General features: G+C 42.3%; 1 protein-coding gene across 1 annotated transcript in view; it reads left to right on the forward strand.

The window, feature by feature from the left end:
* The first annotated feature begins 6,585 nt into the window (after positions 1-6,585).
* The window catches only part of COPB1 (COPI coat complex subunit beta 1), a 29,561-nt gene continuing 13,046 nt past the window's right edge, over positions 6,586-23,100 (forward strand). The window contains exons 1-12 of the mRNA XM_006270584.4: positions 6,586-6,861; positions 10,724-10,883; positions 13,288-13,517; positions 14,351-14,520; positions 14,947-15,061; positions 16,365-16,457; positions 16,956-17,093; positions 19,797-19,916; positions 20,409-20,516; positions 20,605-20,751; positions 21,560-21,705; positions 22,914-23,010. Coding sequence (XP_006270646.2) covers positions 10,793-10,883; positions 13,288-13,517; positions 14,351-14,520; positions 14,947-15,061; positions 16,365-16,457; positions 16,956-17,093; positions 19,797-19,916; positions 20,409-20,516; positions 20,605-20,751; positions 21,560-21,705; positions 22,914-23,010 — 1,455 coding nt within the window. The 5' untranslated portion in view covers positions 6,586-6,861; positions 10,724-10,792. The remainder of the gene's footprint in view (positions 6,862-10,723; positions 10,884-13,287; positions 13,518-14,350; positions 14,521-14,946; positions 15,062-16,364; positions 16,458-16,955; positions 17,094-19,796; positions 19,917-20,408; positions 20,517-20,604; positions 20,752-21,559; positions 21,706-22,913; positions 23,011-23,100) is intronic.

Below are 23,100 nucleotides of genomic sequence, written 5' to 3' on the forward strand. Positions count from 1 at the left end.
TGCCCACCCTGCCCTGCCATCTGTCTAGACATTGCTGGCTAATCAAACTAATACTATTCAATAGCAATCAAAGAAATAAGTGGCTTACAGTTCCTAGTGCTGGACTGCCATCTTGTAGATTGCTAATGAAGTCTGTTTTCAGTGAGACCAGCTGCTAGTAAGCATACATTCTAGTAAGTTGACTAAAATTCAAATGCAGCTTCAAAGATATTTTGCACTTCACAATGGTGCTCCATCCATCTTGCAATAAGCAATTTGGTCTGCCTCTCCTCTGTTGCCACACACTACTGCAAACACTGTTATTAGGATGGCCCCAGGGACCATGCCCTATCTTGTAATTACATTAAATTGTAAACTGTAATTTGCATTAAAAATACATGACTTTTAAAACTTGGCTTAAAGGAGGATATAGTAGATTCTAGAGATTGCAGTACATTTAGTAGAACAATACGATGTACAGGTGGCTCCTGCCTGGAGCTGGTCTGGCCTGGTTGCAGCCCCATGTCCTGCTTTGGGTGCAGAAATCTTGGGGGGGGGGCATGTTCCCCTATCCCTCCATATATCACCTGCCCCTCCCCCAGACTTAACTGGAGGGAGCTGCTCTCCACCACAATACCTGGCTGCCACATACATGTGGCGCTCCCTGACAGCCTGCAAGGGGAAACTAGTGGTTTCCTGGGTTTTTTTCCTTTTAAAGAATAAAATCTGCAGTTGTCTGTAGCAAATGTATAAACTGGATCCCTGGTCATCAGAAAGCACCAGAAAACAAGACTACAGTAGACTAAGGGCTGACAGCCTACTGGGTCTAGCTTGCAACCTGAGGTACTATGGAGGATCAAGAACACGGTTGCGCCAACCCACCTGTTGCTTCCATAGCCCTTCCTTATCAACTCTTCCTACTGCTTTCTAACCATTGCTGCAGACGAGCTGGGTATCTGCAGTGAGGGTAAGAGCAGGCAGATTGAGCTCTCTTGGGGACAAATTTGTAGCCCCAAGTTGCAAGCTCTGGTCTGAGGGCCCTAGAATTCTGCTGCCCTTTGCAGTAGGTGGTAATGTGAGTTTTGACAGTTTAATGCTGATTTCCAGATACTTTCTTAATAATACCATGTTGATTTTATACAGTAGTTTGTGTGATTTATCTGTTTTTTTGCCTTAGTACTTCATACAAGTAGAAATAACTTCTTTCAGTTGAACATGAAAATCTGACTTGTATCTTGTATATTTTTTCTTTTGTGGGTGGTCTTACTAAACTTAAGGAAAAATATTGAAAAAAGGCAGTCCAAAGGAATGATCAAGCTATCATATGATTGCATTAGTGTCTTATGCAAGCAAAATCCTGTTAAGACTAGGGAATTTGGACAAGTTTTATATGTCCTGTCAACTTCTATACTGTATTTTTTGGTTCGCTAGGACACGCAACGCTATGCCCATGCATACTTGAGATGGGTTTCCACACTTGATAGAGCTGCTGCATAAACTGTATGGAAGCCAGAAAACTGTAGTCAGAGTTGCTGGATTGAAATCAGAATAGTTCCAAGTAGAGGAAGTTTGTCAAGTCTGCATTTTCTGTGTCCATGCACAAGTGATTGTGTACAAAGCACTACCAGGATTTGAAGGTGTACTAATTTGAAATATATCTATGACTTCTTCCTGGCTAGTGATAAGCAGAACAAACTGAAAGACCTACTGCAAAGAGTAGCAGCAGCAGAAAACAGACATGGCATCCTGATTAATATTCCAAAAACCAAAGCTATGACTACTACTGAAGAAAATCAGAACTGACAAATAATATGCCCTTGGAGCAAGTCTCGAATTTCAGGTTGTTTGGTGTCTTCTGTTAAGGTTTCAATAAATGCATAAATATAGTAAGACATTTTTTGGTTGGAAAAATTGATCTTTGCAAACTTTAGGATTTGTGAAAGCTGGATATTTATGAAGAAGGAAATAAGTGTTTTGAGGTGATCTGCTACAAAAGAATATTAAATGTTTTCTAGTCTGCCCCGCACACCCCAAATCCAACAAATGGGCAATCAAAAAGAATTGGAACCAAACTGAATTGGAGAATGGTGAAAACAGAAAGTGGAGTACCAAAGTTGGTTCCTGGTTTGTGGTTCCTTATTTACAAATCCCAGTTCCTTTTTCAGTGTTTTGCTTTCAACAATTTTGAATTTGTTGGCAATGAATGAGATAAGATAAAGGGTTCTATAGTTCACCAAATACATGCATTTGCTAATAAAAATCTAATTTATCAAGTACTCCAGTCATCATCCATAGAAATTAAAAGTTAAATTCACTACATACACATGTAATGGGACACAGTATAACAAATCACTACAATCAAGGGGCAGCCCTGAAGAAAAATGAGTAAAGGGGCTGCTAGACCTGAAGCTTGATTTTTGCAACATAGTGCCATATGAAAGCTCTCCACACCTGTCCTATATACATTGTGTAGAATAAGATGAGTTGGGCTGGGGTTGTGGGGCAAAACCTGTCGAGTCACCACAAACACCTCTCCCATGGTGGGGATATCTCCTGAAGACGCTTGGATAGCATGCTGCCTGACCCAAAGCTGGATTTGCAAGTGATGTGGCATCACCTGACAGCTCCTCAGGCCTTTGTGCTGTGTATTGCACTGAATAAGGAGCTGAGTTGGGTTGGAACCGAGACAAAATCTGCCTCAGACAACTCAAAATGAAACCTCTCTGACCAGAGGACTCTCTTGAAGCAACCTGGGATTCAAGCAATGTGGTGCCACGTGACAGCTCTTCAGTTCTGTGTGCTATGTATGTTGCACTGACTAAAGAGTAGAGTTGAACTAGGAGTGGGACAAAATCTGTCTCAGTCACCCCAAAGAAATAATTCAGTGGATATGCTCTATTGGTTGCAGAATACTGCACAATTTAAAAAAGGCAACAATTTTGGGATAGTGTGAAGGAAGAATGACTGGCATTGGGAAGCTTGTCCAAAGCTCTCTCAACCAAGCAGTTGGGCCAATAAAAGATACCACCCCTTAGGAATGCTTGCTTCTTGCACAGTTCCTGGGCCATCACAACTGCAACTTCACAGTGATGTTAGCGTAAGAAGCAAGACGCTGACTCCAAATGGTGCGGCATGGTGAAGAGTCTTCACGTTTTTAGAGTGGGCACCCCCACACCCAACACAAACTGAAAGCCTTGAGAAGCAACTGTGCTGGATTACCCAGACGGTCAGCAGGCCTCCAGGCATTCTAGCAGGTAGCGCTGTAGATCACAGGTGGGCACAATGCACAATACCATCACCCTGTTAACCTGTCCCCATACAGAAGATAGTTTCCAATGTCAGAATGTCTGAAAGCATGTACCAAGTTAAACATCTCTTTTGTGCCCTGTTGCTTTTGTAGCAACGAGGAACAGTGAAACTACTTTTAAAACTCAGAAAAGGAGTGAGAAATACACAATTCAGCTTACATTGATTGATGATTATTCCAGGCAGTTTCCCATCCTAAAACACATCCTAAGGCCCATGGCATACAATATGCTTGAAATGTGACTGACCAGTTAATCACATCTCAAGTTGTTACCCACTTTAATGCAATTAATGGTGTGATGAAACAAGGAATAAACCACAAAGTTTCTACATAAAAAATGTAAAAACTGGTGGTGTGCCTCCACAGTGGGGTGCCCAGATCAACTGACAGCTCACAACCCCAGGAGTACATGATGCAACCCCGTGGCTGGGAGCTGGGATCAGCTGACAGCTCACAACCCAGTGCATGATGCGCTCCTATAGCTGGGAGCCCCATCAGCTGCTACCAGCACAGGAACTAGCTACTTGCCAGAGCAGGAGGAGCCTGAGATACCTGCTGCACCTGCAAAAAAGCATGAAAGGGTCTGATTCTGGATCCCACAATCATACCTGCCATGCCTGTGTGGCCAGAGCCCAAGAGTCAAATTCACTATCATCACACTTGGTGGGAAGCTGCCTGGGGCAGATGTGAACTGCAGGTTACCTATAAAAACCTTTTTAAAATGCTTATGGTTACAAACACAATTAAAATCAGGACACGCACATGCTACTGAACTACATGACTGGGCCAAGCATAGAAAATGAGGGTTGGAAGGGACCTCGGGATCATCTAGTCTAGTGTTTCTCAAGCCGTGGGTCACAAGAATATATGAAAGGCTTGCATACAAACTATGAAAATAGATCAACAAACTTTCATAGATTCTAGAGTTGGAAGGGACCCAATGGATCATTGTGTCCGGCCCCCTACCCCTGGCAGGAAAGAGGACCAAGGTCAGACAACCCCAGCCAGGTGATTGTCAAGCCTCCTCTTGAAGCCCTCCAAGTTAGGTGACAGCACCACCTCTCTTGGAAGCCCATTCCAGACTCCGGCCACCCTTATTGTAAAAAATGTCTTCCTAATGTCTAACCTAAATCTACTCTCCACTAGTTTGCACCCATTGGGGCGCTCTGGTAAACAGCGCATCCCCAATTCCCTGTCTTCCCCTGATAAATTTATAGGCAGCCACAAGGTCACCCCTCAGCTGTCTTTTGTATAGGCTGAAGAGATCCATCTCTCTCAACCTCTCCTCGTAGGGTCTTTCACAGAGACCATTAATCATGCGGGTGGCCCTCCTCTGAACCCTTTCCAGATCCTCCGTATCCTTCTTGAAGTGTGGTGCCCAAAACTGGACACAGTACTCCAACTGCAGCCTGACTAATGCTGCATAGAGGGGAAGCATAACCTCCCTCTATCTGTTGGTCATGCATCTGCTAATACACAACAAGGTGCGACTGGCTTTGTTGATGACCTCATTGCACTGCCAGCTTATGTTCATCTTATGTTCAACTATGACTCCAAGACCTCTATCAGCCTCTGAGCTGCTAAGGAGGACATCCCCCAACCTGTAGGTGTGCTGGGGATTCCTCCTTCCTAGGTGGAGTACCTTACATTTATCTTTGTTGAATTGCATCCTATTACGTTCAGCCCATTGAACTAAACTGTCCAGGTCAGCCTGTATCTGCTCCCTGCCCTCCGGTGTATTAACTTTACCACACAATTTGGTATCATCTGTGAACTCGGAAAGGGTGCTCAACACGCTCTCATCCAAATCACTGGTGAAGATATTAAATAATACTGGCCCAAGGACTGAACCCTGTGGGACCCCACTACCCACCTCCTTCCAGGTTTAAATGACCTGTCGACCACCACTCTTTGGGTGCAGTCCCTAAACCAGTTGGCCACCCATCTGACTGTGTAGGCATCCACTCCACAACCCGTTAGCTTCCCTATAAGAACAGGATGCGACACTGTGTCAAAGGCCTTCCTAAAGTCCAGGTAGATGACATCGGCCTCTGCTCCTGTGTCAAGGTAGCATGTGACCTGGTTATAAAAGGCTATAAGGTTCATCAGGCAGGATCTACCTGTGATGAACCCATGCTGGTTTCCTTTCAGCATTGTTTCTCCTGCTGGGCTTTCACAAATATGCTCTTTGATGATTTTTTCTAGTATTTTCCCCAAGGATAGAGGTAAGACTGACAGGCCTAAAGTTACCCAGCTCCTCCCTTCTCCCCTTCTTACAAATGGGCACCACGTTGGCCTTTTTCCAGTCCTCAGGGACCTGTCTGGAGCACTATGAGAGCTCAAAGAGCTGTGCCAGCAGCTCAGCAATGACACTGTTGGGGCTTGAACTTTAAACATGGATTCTCTTTTAAGGGAGAAAAATGTGGGAAACTGTGGCTTTTCCCTTGCAGACTGGCAGCGTTCCGGCCTGCCGCTCAGCGTTGGTCCTCCCATGCCCCACACACTGTGGGGCTGGGGGCAGTGGGTTGCAAGTGAGGGGCACTGGGCCGGGACTGGCCATCTATGAGTCCTGGTTCAAAAAAGGTTGAGAACCAGTGATAGTCCAAGCCTCTGCTCCAAGCAGGACATCCCCGGATTAGATCATCCCACCCAAGGCTTTGTCTAGCCAGGTCTTAGCAACCTCCAAGGATGGAGCTTCCACCAGCTCTCTGGGTAACCTGGTCCAGTGTTTTACTACCCTCCTCCTGAGAAAATTCTTCCTAATATGTAACCTAGACTTCCCTTGTTGCAACTGGAGACCATTGCTCCTTGTTCTGTCATCGCCCACCACTAAAAACAGTCCAGCTCCCTCCTCTTTGGAACCACCCTTCAGGTAGCTGAAGGCTGCTATTAAATCCCCCCTCAGTCTCCTCTTCTGCAGACTAAATGAGCCCGGCTCCCTCAGCCTCTCCTCAATACAAGGGAGCGCTCTCACACATCCCTGCCTCTCCCAAGCTGCCCCTACAGCCCCCGGCTGCCTGCTTCCCTGCCCTCTTTCCAGCCTCATGGAGCCACCCCGCATGTGCCCCGAGTGTCCTTCCAGAGGCAGAGCTCTCTCCCCAGCAGCCACCACGCAGGAGCCGCGGTGGGGGGTGGGGCGCAGGGCCTGAGCCGCCGGGCCCCGCGCTCCCCCTCCCACCCCACGCGAGGCGGCTCCGAGCAAAGACGTATATGCGCGGAACCTTGAGCCGACAGGAGACGCGCTTTTTCAACACGCAGAGCGCACGCGCCGTGCTCCCTCTTCTCCCTTTCCCCCCGCAGCGTCTGTGGGGCTCAGAACGAATGTACAGAGTGCATGCGTTATGTTCTCACTCCCTCTTTCCCCACCCGCAAGGCGTATGCATCCTCCCCCACCCCTCCCTTCTTCTCTCTTTCTCACTCCCTCCCCGTGTGCGAGGCGGAGCCGTTCTGTGCGCCGCTCGGAGGAGGCGTGTCCTGTGAGGGCCGCCGTAGGCTCGATGTGGCCCGCCCGGGGAAGGCCGTTCCACGTCAGCCGGAGCGGGCAGCGGGGCCGGGCCGGAGTCCCGCCGCGGGAGGTAGGTACCGCGCCGCAGGGACCGGGCCGGGCCGGGCCGGGCCACAGCGGCCGCCGCGTGGGGCGGCCGGGGCAGGGGTGATCTCGGCCGCCTGGGTCCCCTGGGGACTGTGGGGGCAAACGGGAGACAGCCGAGGTGTCCCGTCAGAGCCGCGGCCTGCAGGCACGCCCGACCCGCCGCGGCCTGCGGGGCTGCTTTGCAACGGGAACACCGCTGTGTTAATTTTCTGTCGGCAACAAAGAGCCGGGGAGCTCAAGGGGGCGAAAGAGTTTGGGAAACGCCGATGCAGGGTTTGAGCCACAGTGATTTGATTTTTTCCACAGATTGACCCCGGGGGTTGTACGTTTTCATAAACGTATTGTCACTTAGCAAGGGGCTGAATTGTAGAACAGTCGAGTATCTTCGGGTAGATGCGATATCTCTTGTTAGACCACCTGAATAGTTGGGAAAATGATTCTTGGCAACAGCTCATGAAAGGGGTGGAGAAAAGGGGTGTTTTTTGCTTTTTTGCTTTGTTTAAACTGGTATCAACACAAACTTTATAATGAGTTGTGTGTCCTGTGACGAAGGATGTTTATTTTGTGTCTTCCACCTGGTGGTGCAGCTCTGTAGTTCTGGGGGTAACATTTTTGGACGTGTGATATAGTTGTGTAGTGACAGGCATGTGTAAAATTAAAGAGTTCCCCATCTATGCAGGGGACTTGTTTTCAGTTTTGAAGCCAGGTAAAGGAAGAAGAATTGTTGCCCATTCACCGTTAACAGTAGAAACTGTAAGGAAATGGTTTTGTTAAATGGTAGGAGCGTAGTTCAAATAGTAGTGGTAACTCGGAAAGATGGTAACAAAGGATCTTATCAAAACTAGTGGAGGGTGCCCTAAGGCTTGCGTGACTCTCGGAGATTTAAGGATTGGAACCAGCAGCAAGACCGTTTTAAAGGCCACACAAATTATGAACGCTGCTTGCAGAACACATGAAGCTTCTCGTCAATGTGAGCACTGTACTTCCAGTTTCAAAAGTTGTAAAGTTTAAGGTGCATCCAGCAGAAATGTGGTATGTGGCACGCATCTGTGGCATCACACACCGCATGTTTAGGTATTCCCTGGACTCCTGCCTTGCAGTGTGGTGGGTTTTGTTTGACCCCAGGAGATCCTGGGGTCAAAAGAACCCACGCCAAAAAAAAGCAGGGTGGTACATGTGACAGCAGTGTGTGCCGCCCAAAACCTGATCAGCTGGAGCCACACGGGTTACTGGCCAAGCTCCCTGCTGCAGAAGTGCTGCGGTCGGAGATCCTTGATGACCCCAGGTAGGGCTGCTGGGGCCAGGATAGTTGCTGGCCCCAGCCTCTTCTACTTCATCTAGGATAACCTACTGCACACCAGAGCATGCATGGCATGGGCGTTCCTCAGGGACAAGTAGCCACAGCACAAGCTGTGCCACTGCTACTTGTCCTTGGGGAAACACACGTCTGGACACGGCCTAAGAGTTGAGCTCCTCGGGGCATGGGGTAATGCAGATGAATGACATATGCTTCTGTTGCAGATTTGGGAAGCTGTTCACACCTAATGCAGTTCAGAACCTTAAGTTCCAAGCGGAAGTAACCAAAGAAGGTCCCTTTTTCACATGTCTCTTCACCACCAAATAGTTGCATAGCAGGTTCTGATGGTTCTGTACATAGTTCTGAAAGTTAGTAGCAAATGGAGTCCAGGACCTCTTGGAGTAATGCTTGCTGCAGGTTAACTTTGGGATTGTTTTTAAAGGAGCATGGTTTGATGTGACTAGTTTCAAGCACTTATTAAAATCAACATCTTGGACATTTTATTTAAGTTAATACATGATAGGATTGGCCTAGTGGAGGGCCAGGCAGACTGCCTCCCTTGGAAAGAATGCCTTTGCTGGAGCAAACAACAGATAGTTTCAGCCTTCTCCTCTTACCATTTCCTTGCCTTCCCATGTAGAAATTGAAGATTATGAAACAGAAAACAGTATAAAGATTTTGTTCTTTGGGGAAGTGCATTAGTTCTTGCCATCTCTTAGGGAGTCTGGTCAAGAAAGGGCTTTGACTGGGAGCATACTCTGGTTCAGAGTCTTTCACATCTCACTCTTGGTGAGGGAAGCCATTTACTGCTTCCTCTCCAATTCTGTGTCCCAGGTGTGATCTGTTAAGGGAGTGCTTTTTGGTGCCCTGTATAACTTGGAAACACTGTGCCCAGGATTACTAGGTTCTGTGGACCTTTGCCTGTAAAAATGGTGGGAGGAAACTAGTTGAAATCCAAGATAAGTTAATAAAACTTAAGATATATCTACTCTGGTCTCTTCTTGTACATCTCCATATTAGAGATGAAGAAGTTAGATGCAGAAACTTAAAGCATGGTCTATGGTGGTGACTTGGGATGGAGGGTTCATACAACTGGCGAGGTGACTGAATTGTCATTTCTGAAAATGTGAAAGCAGTTGGCCTTTTTTGGTGACCTGTTATTGGACCAATGGGAGAAATGTTAGAGAAGCTATTGGGCCCGAAGTGCCCTTTCACAGGTCATTCTGTGACCAACTACAATGTATACCATTGGTCCAATAAACGAGATCACCAAAACACCTGTTGCTTCCATATTTCCTGTGTCATCGTGGCTACAATAGCACTCCAACCTACTATTACTAAAAATGGTCATAAGTAAATTGCAATTTTTTAAAGATGACATGAGTGTTTAAAACTTTTTTTTTAAGTGTAACTTTAGTGTTTTCACTCTAGAATTAATTTGCGTTTTGACTTGAGTTTTATACCTACCTTATTTCATCCACACATGCAAATCCTAATTTTGAGTGTGGTGGTGTTTTTTAATCAAATGACTGTCCTGTTAGGAGAAACATGCTACACCTTGAGTTATAATACAGCTTGTCTGCTATTTAATCTCTCTCCAAAGCTCAAAGGCTGTTTTGCACTGTCTGATTTCATTCGGTACTTGCTAAGTTTAGAGGAACTATGTTGCAAGTAACTCTTGCTAATTCTGAAGTGAAAACCATCTTAAATTGGGATTAAGGAATGTGTAATGGATGATAGAACTTTTACAAAAGCCATCGCATCTGTTGGATAGTCCCTCTAAGAACAGAGCATTTTTCTTTTAGTAATAGTCCTTTGCATTAGCTCCTATTAAAAATAGGTATATAAAACAAGTGCAAGCCTTGTACGCAGCAATGTTTTGCTTAAGTGGTGGTTCTTGTTATTAAGTTTCAATATTGGTTTTCAATATTTTGTAAGGTTCTGTTAATATCACCTGTTGAAGAAACTTACAAGTAGAGATCAAACATGATACATTTATTTTGAAAATAGCTTGATTTGAAAGTTGGCTGTAGGAAGTTAAAAACTGCACATCTAAGATGTACTCTTTACCAAGGGGTTTTTGTAAATCTGTATTTTTAAAGTGTGTAATAGCATGAGATGTTCAGCCAACAGCAGAGTAATATAAGCCTTTCATAAAACAAAGGCCAAGGAAATCCTTTTGTACTCTTAATTGTGGTTTCTGTTATTTGCTATGAAAAGGCTTGCACTTGTTTTCACTTAAAACGCTTGTGAAGATTTCTGAGTGCTTTACAATTCTTCTCAATCCACTAGGCCTTATAAAACTTTGCTGCGTTAACATTTAAGCAATGAACAGAATTGCTTTATGTAGTTTTTTGCTTCTTATTCTGGGGGTTTTTTCCATGCTTGTTTTAATGATTTATTATGAAACATTCTAATGTTTTTGTCAATTGCATGGATATTGCGTTCTTGATTGAGGAGGGATTTTGAATATATTTTTTCAAAAGATACTTTTATGTTATCTATTAATTATCTATTAAGTTGCCTTAACTGGTTGCATTTATTTCAGTTTGTTTTTCTAGACTCTGACATTTATCAAAAATAGTTCTTCTGTTGACAACTTCTGTAACCAAGAAAAATGACGGCTGCGGAGAATGTATGCTATACATTGATTAATGTTCCCATGGATTCAGAACCACCATCTGAAATCAGCTTAAAAAATGACCTAGGCAAGTGTAATCTATTTTATGGGTGGAAAGCTAGTCAGTTTTCCTTGAATTGACATTTTTTTTTCTTATTATAGTCTAATCTTTTCTCTAATATTTTTTTTTGTAAAATATAAAACTTTAAAAGAAATGAAGCATTAAAAATTATATTGAAAAGTAAAAAGTTGGCTTTGAAATTGGGGATGAGTTTCTCTGCTCACTATTTTGTGTTAGCAGCACCTTAGTATATTTATTAATCATATTCAGGTATTCACTGGTAGATGAGAATTGAGTACACTGCAGATTTGCAGATGACACCACACTGGGTAGAGTTGCCACCACTATGAAGGATAGGATCAGGATTCAGAATGAATTGGTTCAAAATTAATAGACTAAAATTAAATAAAGACAAATGCAATCACGCACAGATATGAACTAGGGACTGACCGGCAAGGCTTCAGTACTGTAGAAAAGGACCTGGGGGGTCATGGTAGACTGTGAGTGAGTGTGACTTAAGTGTGCTCTTGTTGCAAAGAAGGCCAATAACATATGGCAGGGGTTGTCAACCAGGGGTACGCATACACTTAGGGATACTTAGAAAGGTCGTAGGGGGTATGCAGAATGAATGAGAAATAACTAGAGGTGCATCTTTTTTTGACTGATGTGGTCGATAAATGCCCTGTGCATGTACACAGCTGCAGCGCAGCATGCAGGCAGCCAGGGGCACAGCCGGGCGGCATGGAGAGCAGTCCGGTCCGGCTGGTAAGTATGTTGTGAGGGAAGTGGGGTGGAAGGGGACAGATCGAAGCTCTCGTGGTGAGGGAGGGAGTGAGGCTGGGGCAGGCACTGCACAGCTGGGGTGGAGTGGGGGACAGAGTCACGAGCTGCTTGTTGGTGGGGGGCAGCTTCCACCACTGCACGCACCCTGGGAGGGCATGGGGGCATTCCCATATCTGCATGCAGGGTGAGAGCAGGCTGGGGCTGGGGCGGCGCTGGGCTCTTCCCAGCAGGGGGTTGGGCCGTGGCTGTGCTTAGGGTGGGTAGCAGCAATGCTGGAAGCCAGGGCTATGGTGAATTTTGGGGTGGCTGCAGCCACCCCCATAGCTTCCCTCCCAGTGCCACTGCTGCCCACCCAGAGCCCAGCGCCGTCCTGGCCTCAGCCCACAGCAGCAGGCCACTTTCGCCCTGCGTGGGTGCACACAGCAGCAGGAGCTGCCCCCACCCACACCCCCTGAATGAGCTGCTTGTGGTTCCATCTCCCACTCTGCCCAGCTGTGCAGTGCCTGTCCCAGCCCCAGCGCAACTCCCTCACCGCGGGGGCCTTGACCTGCCCCTCAACACCCCCAGCAGCATACCAGGCCCAAACTGTTGTAGCATAACTATGAGGTGTGTGTTTTGGGCATTGAACTTCAAGAAAGATGTATTCGGATTGGAAAGAGTCCATTAAAGATTGACAGGAATAATTAGAAAAGTACTCATGGGAAGAAAGTGGGAAGACTGGCAGTATTTAGTTTGAAGAGAATATTTGAGGGATTTGATAAGTCTTTAAATACCTGAAGGGTTATTATAAAGAGGGTGATAACATTGTTATCTATGGCTACAAACAACAGGACAAGATGTAATGAGGCAAATTTAGGTTGGATGTTAGAAAGTGCTAATTATAAGGGTGGGTAAACATGGGAACATAGAGACAGTGTGGAATCTTTCTCCTTGGATTTTTTTAATATAGGTTAGAGAAGCATTTGTCTGAAAGGGTTTAGGTAGGGATGATCCTGCTTTGAGCAGGGGATTGGAGTAGATTATCTCCAGAGTTCCAGCCCTATTTTTCTATGATTAATGATAGTCTGGATGTAGCTCTTATCATTATGGTATACCTACCTGTCTGTGAAGTCTGTTTTTCTATTATTAACATATTTGTGCTTAGAGAGATTGGGTAAGTAATATATTAGCTGTATTGGAGACACCAGATTTTTTCTTATTTGTAGTTCATTTTATGTTGCTATTGGCATCATTGAAATACTAAGGATACAAGAGCAATGTTAGAAGGTCTGTAACACCATGTGACATCTTGGTATAAAATGCTGCTTATCAGTAATAAAATATTTTTGTTAAATTAGTAAAGTGGAATTAACTGAATTTCAACAAAATTGAAATTGAAGCTTTATTTAATAACTCTCCTATTCTCCTTTTCTATTTTTTTAGGAGTACAGATGTATTAGTATGCCACAGGGCATTGTCCTGAGGAGAGAGGTTTAGGTTTGTTAGCATTTAGGATAGAAATTTCTGTTAGATTATTATCTTACTGGTCCTCGGTTTATTAAAATACTTGTGGGAGTGAAGGTTTCCTTTATCCTCTTTTGGTGGTTGTGCTTTCTTTTGACTAGAACTCCTCATTTTCTCTCTCCCCTCTTTCCCATCCCTCTTCTAGAAAAAGGAGATGTAAAGTCCAAGACAGAGGCCTTGAAGAAAGTAATTATTATGATCCTGAATGGTGAAAAACTCCCTGGACTTCTGATGACCATTATACGCTTTGTACTGCCACTTCAAGATCATACTATCAAGAAATTGCTTTTAGTCTTTTGGGAGATAGTTCCCAAAACCACTCCAGATGGCAGGCTGTTGCAAGAAATGATCCTTGTGTGTGATGCATATAGAAAGGTAAACCTTTTTTTTCACTTGCGTAAAGATCCATCATTGACACATTTGAGCAATCTATATACAAAGAATATCAAGTTAACTACCCATTTGTCATAAATAATGAGTGAATGGTCTACTTTACCTTCATAACCACTGTATTTGAATGGTTCAGAGTAAAGGAAACTGCCAATCAGAAAACCAGTCGCTTAGGTGAACTCCAGCACTTTCATTTACTACCATGACTAAACGAAGATATCTGTGCTATCTTCTTTCCAGCTGGTGTTGAATTTCAAAAATGAAGACCGACTCAGTTTGTCTCCTTTGGTGACATCTCTGAGGATAGGTAGCCTCTCATAAGGGAAAGAAATTATCTTTAGGATAATTGTGTCCCAAGCAATTTAGTGGTTTAGAGATGTATATGAAGGTGCACATTACTGCCTGGGAATGAATTTACAAAAAACTAGTTTTGGGGAGATCACTGGGGAGTTTCTCCCATGCAAAGGTTAGTGTGGGAGAAAAGACAAGGGTGCCTGTTTGATAAGTTAACCAATGGGCAGTGTGAGCAGACCTCACTGGCAGAGCAAATGTGAGTGTTTAATCTTGAAGGACACTGTAACTTTTGTTCTGTTTTGTTCTTTTTTTTTGGTTGGTTGGTAAAATATTCTTCTTTGTTTGAAGAGACAGTTGTTTCATTAAAGATGTTTTTATTTATCTATTTCCCCCCCTCCCCCCCCTGCTCCCTCCCACCAGTCATTTTAGCTTATTCTGAGCGACTATTAACAGCAGCAGGAAAACAGTGCAATAGCAACACTGAATATTCCAGAAGGTGTTAATGCTTTACTTTCTTACTCTAGGATCTTCAGCACCCTAACGAATTTATCCGAGGCTCCACTCTTCGTTTTCTGTGTAAGCTGAAAGAAGCAGAATTGTTAGAGCCTTTGATGCCAGCTATTCGTGCATGTTTGGAACATCGTCACAGCTATGTGCGTAGAAATGCAGTACTTGCAATCTACACAATTTACAGGTAAGTACAGTACTTCACTCAGTCCTTTGGAAACATAAGACCCAAGGCATTATTAGCCTCTGGCAGACATTATATATATCACTTGATTAGCTTGTTAATCATGCAGTAAATTGTAATATGCCATATGTTCAACTAGCTGTGAAGATGTTCCACAGGTAATGGTGGTTTGTATGGGACTTTAATTTGAACATGCAGCATAGTCAGCTTTGCCTTGCAGCCTGGTTGCAGGGTAGTAATTCAGCAGACATGAATGTCTCTATTCCCTCCATTGATTCACTCGTTTATCATAAATGCACATAGGGTTTTGAACAAAAAATAAAGATTCGTCCTATTTGAATGGCTTGTTTTGGGTATTTGTCAAGATTGATTAATCAAGATAAACAGAGGATATCCATGTCTTAACTTTTTCCCAATGTTTTAAAAAAGAAACTTTGAACATCTTATTCCTGATGCTCCTGAACTGATCCATGATTTCTTGGTGAATGAAAAAGATGCAAGCTGCAAAAGAAATGCATTCATGATGCTGATTCACGCAGATCAGGTAATATTGATTGCTTTTAATTCTCTTGTGGCTCTGTATTTGAACAGCAGTTAAATAATTGATCTGTTGCATGATTTGTTAATGGTTTAAATTATTAAGGTACTTTTGTATAGATAGGCAGGAGGTAGGGCAGAGCAGTGCCTTAAGGACTGTTTCAGAGAGGCATAAACATTAGTTGGCCACAACATAGTTTGTCAGATGATAGGAATGGACTGCCAGTCCTGGAGGAAACGGTGTAATATGTCTAAAACTTCTTCACTCTTAACAAGCTTTATTGAGTCCATTGATCTGTGTTCTTGGGAATTTTTTCAGAACTTTATTCTATAAAAGACTCTATCATAAAAACTGCAAACTTACAGCTAATTTAAGTTATGAATAAGCATTTGGATATAGGCATCCAGTGACTTGAGCTTCTTAAATATTTGGCATTTCTAATATTATAAAAGCCTAAGTCTGTCTGTCTGTAACGCTTTATTTGCACTCTGATTGGCTGTTTCCATCAGCCAATCGGAGTGCTCCAAGCATTGGAGAGCGCCACCATGATTCCAAAGCCATGCTGAGGACCAGACACCTGCGAGAGTACACCTTGCAGGTGTCCAGGGCACCTTGCACACCATCCTGCTCCCTGCAAGAGGCAGAACCAGCAACAGAATGGGGTGTTAGGTGATCGCACTCCATCCCAGACGCCTCCCCCCTATCCCCCTTTTATTCTTAACGGGCAATTAGCTACTGCTTTAATAAAAGCTTTAATAGATCTCTGTTTGCCAGCAATAGTTGGCTTGTTTGGAAGGGAGGTGCATGCCATCCAGAGAGAGAGAGAGCGAAAAAGAAAGAGTTGTTTTTTTGCCCATGAAGGTCTGGCAAAACTGAAAACTTGCTTATGGCCTACTGCTTTGTTTTTTTTTGTAACTGTTATCATTAATTGAAAAACAGATAACCTTCTGAAGCCTGACTGCAGTTTCTCTGTCTCATTTGTTCAAAAACTGGAATGCTTGTTATGTAGCAGTAATGTTTCAGTGCATGCATGTATTCACTTCATTCTTTTGTCTTAACAGTGACAAAAATGAGGAAAGAATTGGGTAAAATCAATGGTCTTTATGGACTAAATGGATAAATTTGTTCTAAACATGTATTTATATATTTATATTTGTCTTGTAGGCTATTTGAAAACTGCAGGCTGAATTAAGGAGAGAGACTGAATTAATGCTTTTTGTTAGCTGTAGAATGATGATTTTAAAATTTATGTTTATTATTTTTGTCAGATTCCTTTGCTCTGAGAAGCTTTTTATTATTATTTTTGTAGGATCGAGCTTTGGATTATTTAAGTACTTGCATTGACCAAGTCCAGACATTTGGTGACATTCTTCAGTTGGTTATTGTTGAACTAATTTACAAGGTAAAGGGGAAAGGAAATAGTGCATTCTTACACAAAATTGATAACTGCATTTTAAAAGGTTGGTATAGTAAGATGGTTCATAACTGGAATTCGTATCTTAAGTGGCCGATTAGCCCCTGTTGGAAATGACTCATTTGTGACTAGAATTGGAGATAATTTCTCTTAAAAACAATGGATTAATTGTGGTGTTGATAAGGCAACAAAATTATACAGCATCTTGCTGTATCCTGGACTGCTGGTAAATGTTCTGGCTTGTGATATTCTAACTCTTTTACATATTGAGTGCACCATCTCAATAGGATATACAGACTTTTAAAATTTGAAATTGAATACTGTCTAATTTTGTATTGCCCAGTTTGCCTGGGATGAGCTCTTTTATCCTTAAACTAGATCGGCCGGGTTTTTCTCTGGCATCTGAAATGGGCTGATGTTGGCTATTGGGGTACAGCCTTTCACTTTATTTTAATATGCTTTTCATCTCTTGACTTTCTCCTTCAGGTCTGTCATGCTAATCCATCAGAAAGAGCTCGATTTATTCGCTGTATCTATAATTTACTGCAGTCATCTAGTCCTGCAGTAAAATATGAAGCAGCAGGCACGTTGGTTACACTTTCCAGTGCACCTACAGCAATCAAGGTATTGAAGTGAATTATGATACCACTGAACATTTTAATAAGCCTTCTGCATGTTACATTGACAGTATTGGTTTGTAATATAATCTGAAAATTTTGAATCTATAGTGCCTAAAAGGTTAAAGTTCTTTGTCATTAACTGGTTCGTGCTAGACAGGGTGCAGCTTTCTTTTCAACCCCTCCTTTTGCACTGGTCAACAGAAATGCACGTTAGGACTCCTTACTGTTTTTTTGGTACGTAGAAAACAAATGGTGTTGCCCATCCAGTTGCTGGTGGACATATACAAGAATAGTATGCAATGGTTGCTGCTAATTTGCATTCTTTCTGGTGCGTTTTAACAGGGCATCAAAATACCTCAATAGTCAAAAACGAAGCCATTTTCACTCTTACCAGTAAGAGTTTTCCCGCTCTGTTAGGCACTGGTGAAACTTTACCTGGCATACTGTGTCCGTTTTGGGGCCCTGCATTTCAAGAAGGATATGGACAAATTGGAGAGAGTTCAGCTCAGAGCAACAGAAATGATTTGGGGCCTAGGAAGCTAACATGATGAAAGGCTGTAAGAGCTAGGTTTATTTAGAAGATAAATTCTGGAGAAGAGAAGACTGGGGGTGGGATTTGATGACAGTCTTCAAATACTCGAAGGGTGATTATTAGGGCCGTGCAAATTTTCAGTTGCTGATTTGATTCGGAGGAGATTTGGCCTGATTCAGAGGCCAAATCTCCAAATCCAAATTGAATTGGGACACCAATGAAAAAGTCTGAATTGATTCAAAGCCTCTGATTCGATTTGCTGATTCGGGCAGTTCCCACTCACCACCACAGGGAGCTGGACAAGTAAGCAGGGGGTGGGGAGGGGGTTGGGGGAAGGGGACCATGGGGGGGACCCCAACCCCCGCCTGCACTCCCAGCTGCTGCCGTGCCCCTCTTCCCCCACGGCTGCCCAGCCCAGGCCCAGTGTCCTGGCAGTTTATTCTTAAAAAAACAAACAAACCCCTTGCACTCCCCAGATGCTGCAGCAGCTGTCGGGACTTCTGGGGCCCCGTGGCAGAGCCCCCCCGTGCAGCACAGGGCAATAGAGGACAATGGGGATTGCCCCCAGCCCTGCCTGGCAGGAGTCAGTGAGTGCAGGGCTTTATTTTTATTTTTTTTTTAAGTGCTGGGGCCAGGCAGGGCTGCCATTGATGGGCCTGGGAGAGCAGGCGGGGTTGGGGCCTGTTCAGTTCAGAGATTTGACAGCAGCCGAGTCTCCAAATCAGATTCAGCTGAATCGATTCGGGACAGTGATTTGAATCACCAAATCAAATCACTGTCCCCCAAATTGGCCGAATCCGAAGCGAATGCTAGCTGCTTCTCACAGGCTTAGTGATTATAGAGAGAATGAAGGTGGGCTTTTCTCTGCGGCTGTATGGGACAGGACAGGAGCAATAACCTTAAGCTGCAGCAGAGGGAATTTGGGTTGGAGATTAAGAGAAACTTTCTGACTATGAGGGCAGTCAAGTATTGGAACAAGCTACCTAGATAAGTTGTGGAATCTCCATCCCTAGAAAATTTCAAGAGTAAGTTGGACAGGCCCTTAGCTGGGATGGCTTCTTCAGAAATGATTCTGTCTTGACCATGGGGCTGGACTAGATGACCTTGTGAGGTCCCTTCCAGCCTGACTTCCTTATGATCCTGTATTCTTTTAGAAACAGGATGAAAGTGTATTTTAATTCAGCATGGAAGGTTTGAATAATATAGTGGGGAAAAAAAGTTAATGCAGTTGTATATTAGTGCTGGCTCTTATTTGTCTCTTATCAATGAACAGACAATTGTAGTACCCAGGGTTGTTGATCTGACATGATGTAGACACTAAACTCTCACACAAGCTTATTCAATAAAATTCAGGGTTGTAGAAACAGGTTACAAGTACTTGAAATGGTAGTTTCAAAATCAAATGGAGTATTCATTTTTATTTTTTTTTAATTTTCTTTACTCCAGTGTGGTTATTTGGCCATATCCAATACTGTAGTTAGAAGTTGTGAAATTTAAAACCGTATTTAGGTATGCTAAAATTTTGTTTTTTGGTTTAGTTTAATTATCCGTGGTGTACATATAAAGTTTAACCCAAAGCATGAATGGCAGTTCTTCTGTTCAGAGTTTTTTAGATCAGGCCTTCATACTCATAGCCATATGAATTTTAATGCATTTTTTATTAACATAAGAAAAGTATACTCTGAAAAGTTGATTTGCTTCCTCACCACTGTACTGTTGCTTATGTTTTGTTTGAACCTTAGAACCAGACCCTGTTTCTAGCCTGGGACATTTTTAGCATGAATACAAACAGTGCTGGTGAGATGACTTTTCTGAGCTGGAAGAACAGATGCAATTTATTTGAACGTTCTGTCTCACCATTGCCTCTGGAACTTGGTGCTATACTAAAAAGTAAAAATGGATATTTTTGATCAGCCTCTTTACTCAGTAGCTAAAACTGCATTTTAGAAGATGCAAAAGGCTATTGGTAATGTATAAATTAGATGAGACCTTAATGGATAAGGCAATTTAAGCAATTAAGTCATAAACAAGTATTCAGCAGCTTTTTTTTACAGGTTATTTAAAACAAATGCTCATATTTTTAATGCATTTCTTGACAGGCTTTCCCACAGGAATTGGTGTTCTCTTTTAATATAGAGAGTTCTTTTTTGAAATATTGCTTCCATTCTTTTATAGGCAGCAGCTCAATGCTATATTGATTTGATTATTAAAGAAAGTGATAACAATGTGAAGCTTATTGTCTTGGACCGTTTGGTTGAACTGAAGGAGCATCCTGCTCATGAACGAGTGTTACAAGTAAGCAGATTGCATGTTTTCCCTTTGGAAAGCCTATTTTTGGTTTTGTTTTACTTTTTTTTTTATATATAAAAAAAAAAAGAACAATGCTTTTGAAAACCTTTTCTCATGCATTTATAGAAGGCAGCTTAGCAGCATTTCATGTTTAGATCTACTAGTTCTGTTTAACCACTTGAGAACTAACAGTAATAAATGCTGATTTGTTTGAAAACTTGAGTGATACAGCCTGCAGGAAAGGCACTATTTAGTTTTATCCATGAATAGAAAGGAAGTTAGCTGTGTTAGTGTGAAGTCAGATGGAAGGCAGGGCCGGATGGCACTGTAGGGCAGGTGTGACCAACTGTGGCACAGGCAGCCTCTGTGTGTGGCACATGGCAGATTGCAGAGGGGTGAAGGGGGAGGCAGTGCTGTTTGGTGACTTAGTACTTTTTAAAAAAAATCTTAAAGTGTGTGTGTATTTAATCAAAGTAAACGTATATCTATTCATTTCAGGACCTGGTTATGGACATACTGAGAGTGCTGAGTACACCAGACTTAGAAGTGCGTAAAAAAACCCTTCAGTTAGCCCTGGATCTTGTGTCATCCAGAAATGTAGAAGAGGTAAAATTTGTTTTTAGTGCTTTAATTCCTGTGTTTTTTGTCAGCGAAGCATATGGATTCATTGAAACTCACTGGCTCTATCTTACAGCTGGTGATTGTTCTGAAGAAAGAAGTGATCAAAACAAACAATGTGACAGAACATGAAGATACTGACAAATACAGGCAGCTGCTTGTTCGGACATTGCATTCCTGTAGCGTTCGGTTTCCAGATATGGCTGCAAATGTTATTCCTGTGGTATATAATATTTAATTATGTTTACAGAAATGTATTTTATATGTTCAAAAATCCTTGCTGCCCACTCAGGAGAATAACTGGGGCAGAGTTCTTCACTTGAATGTAAAGACTCCCTTTAAAAATAAGGGTAGTAACCTATGGCCTGTGAGCCAGATCTGGCCCGTAAAGATTCCATCTGCCCTGTAGCGGCTTTCAGTAGCGAAGAGCATGTTTAGCACATGGTGGCAGTGGGATTTGCTCACAAGGGAAGTGGCAGCAGCGGGGTCAAAAGTGGCAGCCCATCCTAGGGTTGAGCTATATTAATTTGGCCCACAGTTGGTAAAAGGCTGTCACAGTCTATCCTAACAAACTTTAAGGTGCCTTTTAATTTCTGATTACTTTTCTACAGTTTTTATTTTTGTGTGTGTGCGTTTTTCCTCCTGGAGAGCGCAAACTAGAAAAATGCGTGCTCAAAAACCCCTGTAAATCGGTGGTAATGATTATGCTTATATTTTTAGACCATACGCTTGTTTGTATTTAAAGTAACATTGTTTGAATTTTGCTTCGATATCTAGTAGGTGAATATTAAAAAAATGCATAGATAATCTTATTGTTCTGAATTAGCAGAGAAAGCATTAGCATTTCAGTCTTCAATCAGTTTGAACTATAATACAAAATACATACAAATTTGCTTTATGATTCTTGCCCTTCTTCCATCAGTTGCTCTTTTGTTGGTTGGTACTGTACTATCTTGTGCAAAGCTTTAGACATTTTTTTTCAAATTGTGGAACTCCTTCTGTTTGTGCTTATGTTCACTTTTTTGTCCTAGTTGATGGAGTTCCTGAGTGATACTAATGAAGCTGCAGCTGCTGATGTCTTGGAGTTTGTTCGTGAAGCAATTCAGCGGTTTGATAATCTGCGGCCTCTTATTGTTGAAAAGATGCTGGAAGTCTTTCATGCCATTAAATCTGTCAAGTAAGTTTAAAATACTTTTAAGAAATGTAATCCACATTAGCTTCAAATTATACACAATTGTTCTATTTAGATATCTGAAAGCAGGCATTAGAAAAGAAAGTGAATAATTTTAGTGAAGTACTATAAGCCTCTCTTTATATTTAAATATATTTTCGGTAGGAGATCCATTTATGTTTAGGAGGAGGTCCCTTCCAAATTTATATGAAAAAAATCATCAAGTATGATACTTGCATTGAATAAAGAATGGTCATTTTAATCTTATCCTTATAATTTAATTGTTAATTGTATTCACTTTGCATTTGCTAGAAGGCAGCATTGCTAATGTAGAGTAAATCTAAAGTGATGTGTCCATTAAAGTAAAGTATGGCTGCCAGGGGATCCCAATAACAGAATTTTAATCCACTTAAATATGTTTAAAGGAAACTAGAAATTACTTATTGTGTGTCATGAGGGAACTTGCTCAAACAGGATTCTAAACTCTGTACTTATTTCATAGTCTACTAATGCCTGTAATGCCATAGTGACTTTCAGAATTCCTGTAAGCTTTGCATTACACCAGCAGAGGTTCACCAATAGCAAAAGAAATCAGTTTCCTGTAGTAGACCATCCTTTTTATTGTCCTCGCAGTAGCCATCACTTAATTGTAGATTTCCTACAGTTCAGATCAAATTGGAACCTCTGAAATTAAGGTGATGGGGCAAAAATGGACCAAGCGAAAAATGGGGTTTGCTGCTTTGTATTCATCCTGTTTTGATTTGTAATCTATCTTGATACGTAGATTTTCTGACTGATCTGCTGGCAAGTTTAAAATTTGGCCCCATTTTAACATTAATGGTTTATTAGAAATGTTACAACTGACTTTATTGTAAAAAGACAATTCCTGGTAATATTTAGAAAGTATTGGAACTGAACTTCAAGTGTAGCCAGGAATAATATATCCTTAACAGAAAACACCAGTTCTTTTAATTTATATATTCCAATTATAACAAAATGAACTAGATGAGCACTACCAAAAAGAGGTTGGTTGTTCTTGATCAGTCGTGTTGCGTTCTTTAGTTTGTTAACCTACTTAAAACCACAGCGTAGCCTCTTAAGGTTGGTGTATCTGGTATTTCCTCAATGTCTGTTAGGGCACAAGGGACAATAATTACCCCGGTGCCATTTTCAGTAGTGAATGAAATGTAGCTGAATTTGTTTTCTTATTCTAGGATTTACCGGGGAGCGCTGTGGATTTTAGGAGAATATTGCAGCACAAAGGAAGATATTCAAAGTGTGATGACAGAAGTCCGCAGATCACTGGGAGAGGTATGTCTGTATTTTCTGTCAATGCTTCTTCTCTGCTTTTGTTTCTGCATTTTTGGATGTAATTTAATGTTTTAATGTAAAGTAAGATTA

The sequence above is a fragment of the Alligator mississippiensis genome, chromosome 2 (assembly GCF_030867095.1).
Source record: "Alligator mississippiensis isolate rAllMis1 chromosome 2, rAllMis1, whole genome shotgun sequence".
NCBI classification, from domain to species: domain Eukaryota; kingdom Metazoa; phylum Chordata; order Crocodylia; family Alligatoridae; genus Alligator; species Alligator mississippiensis.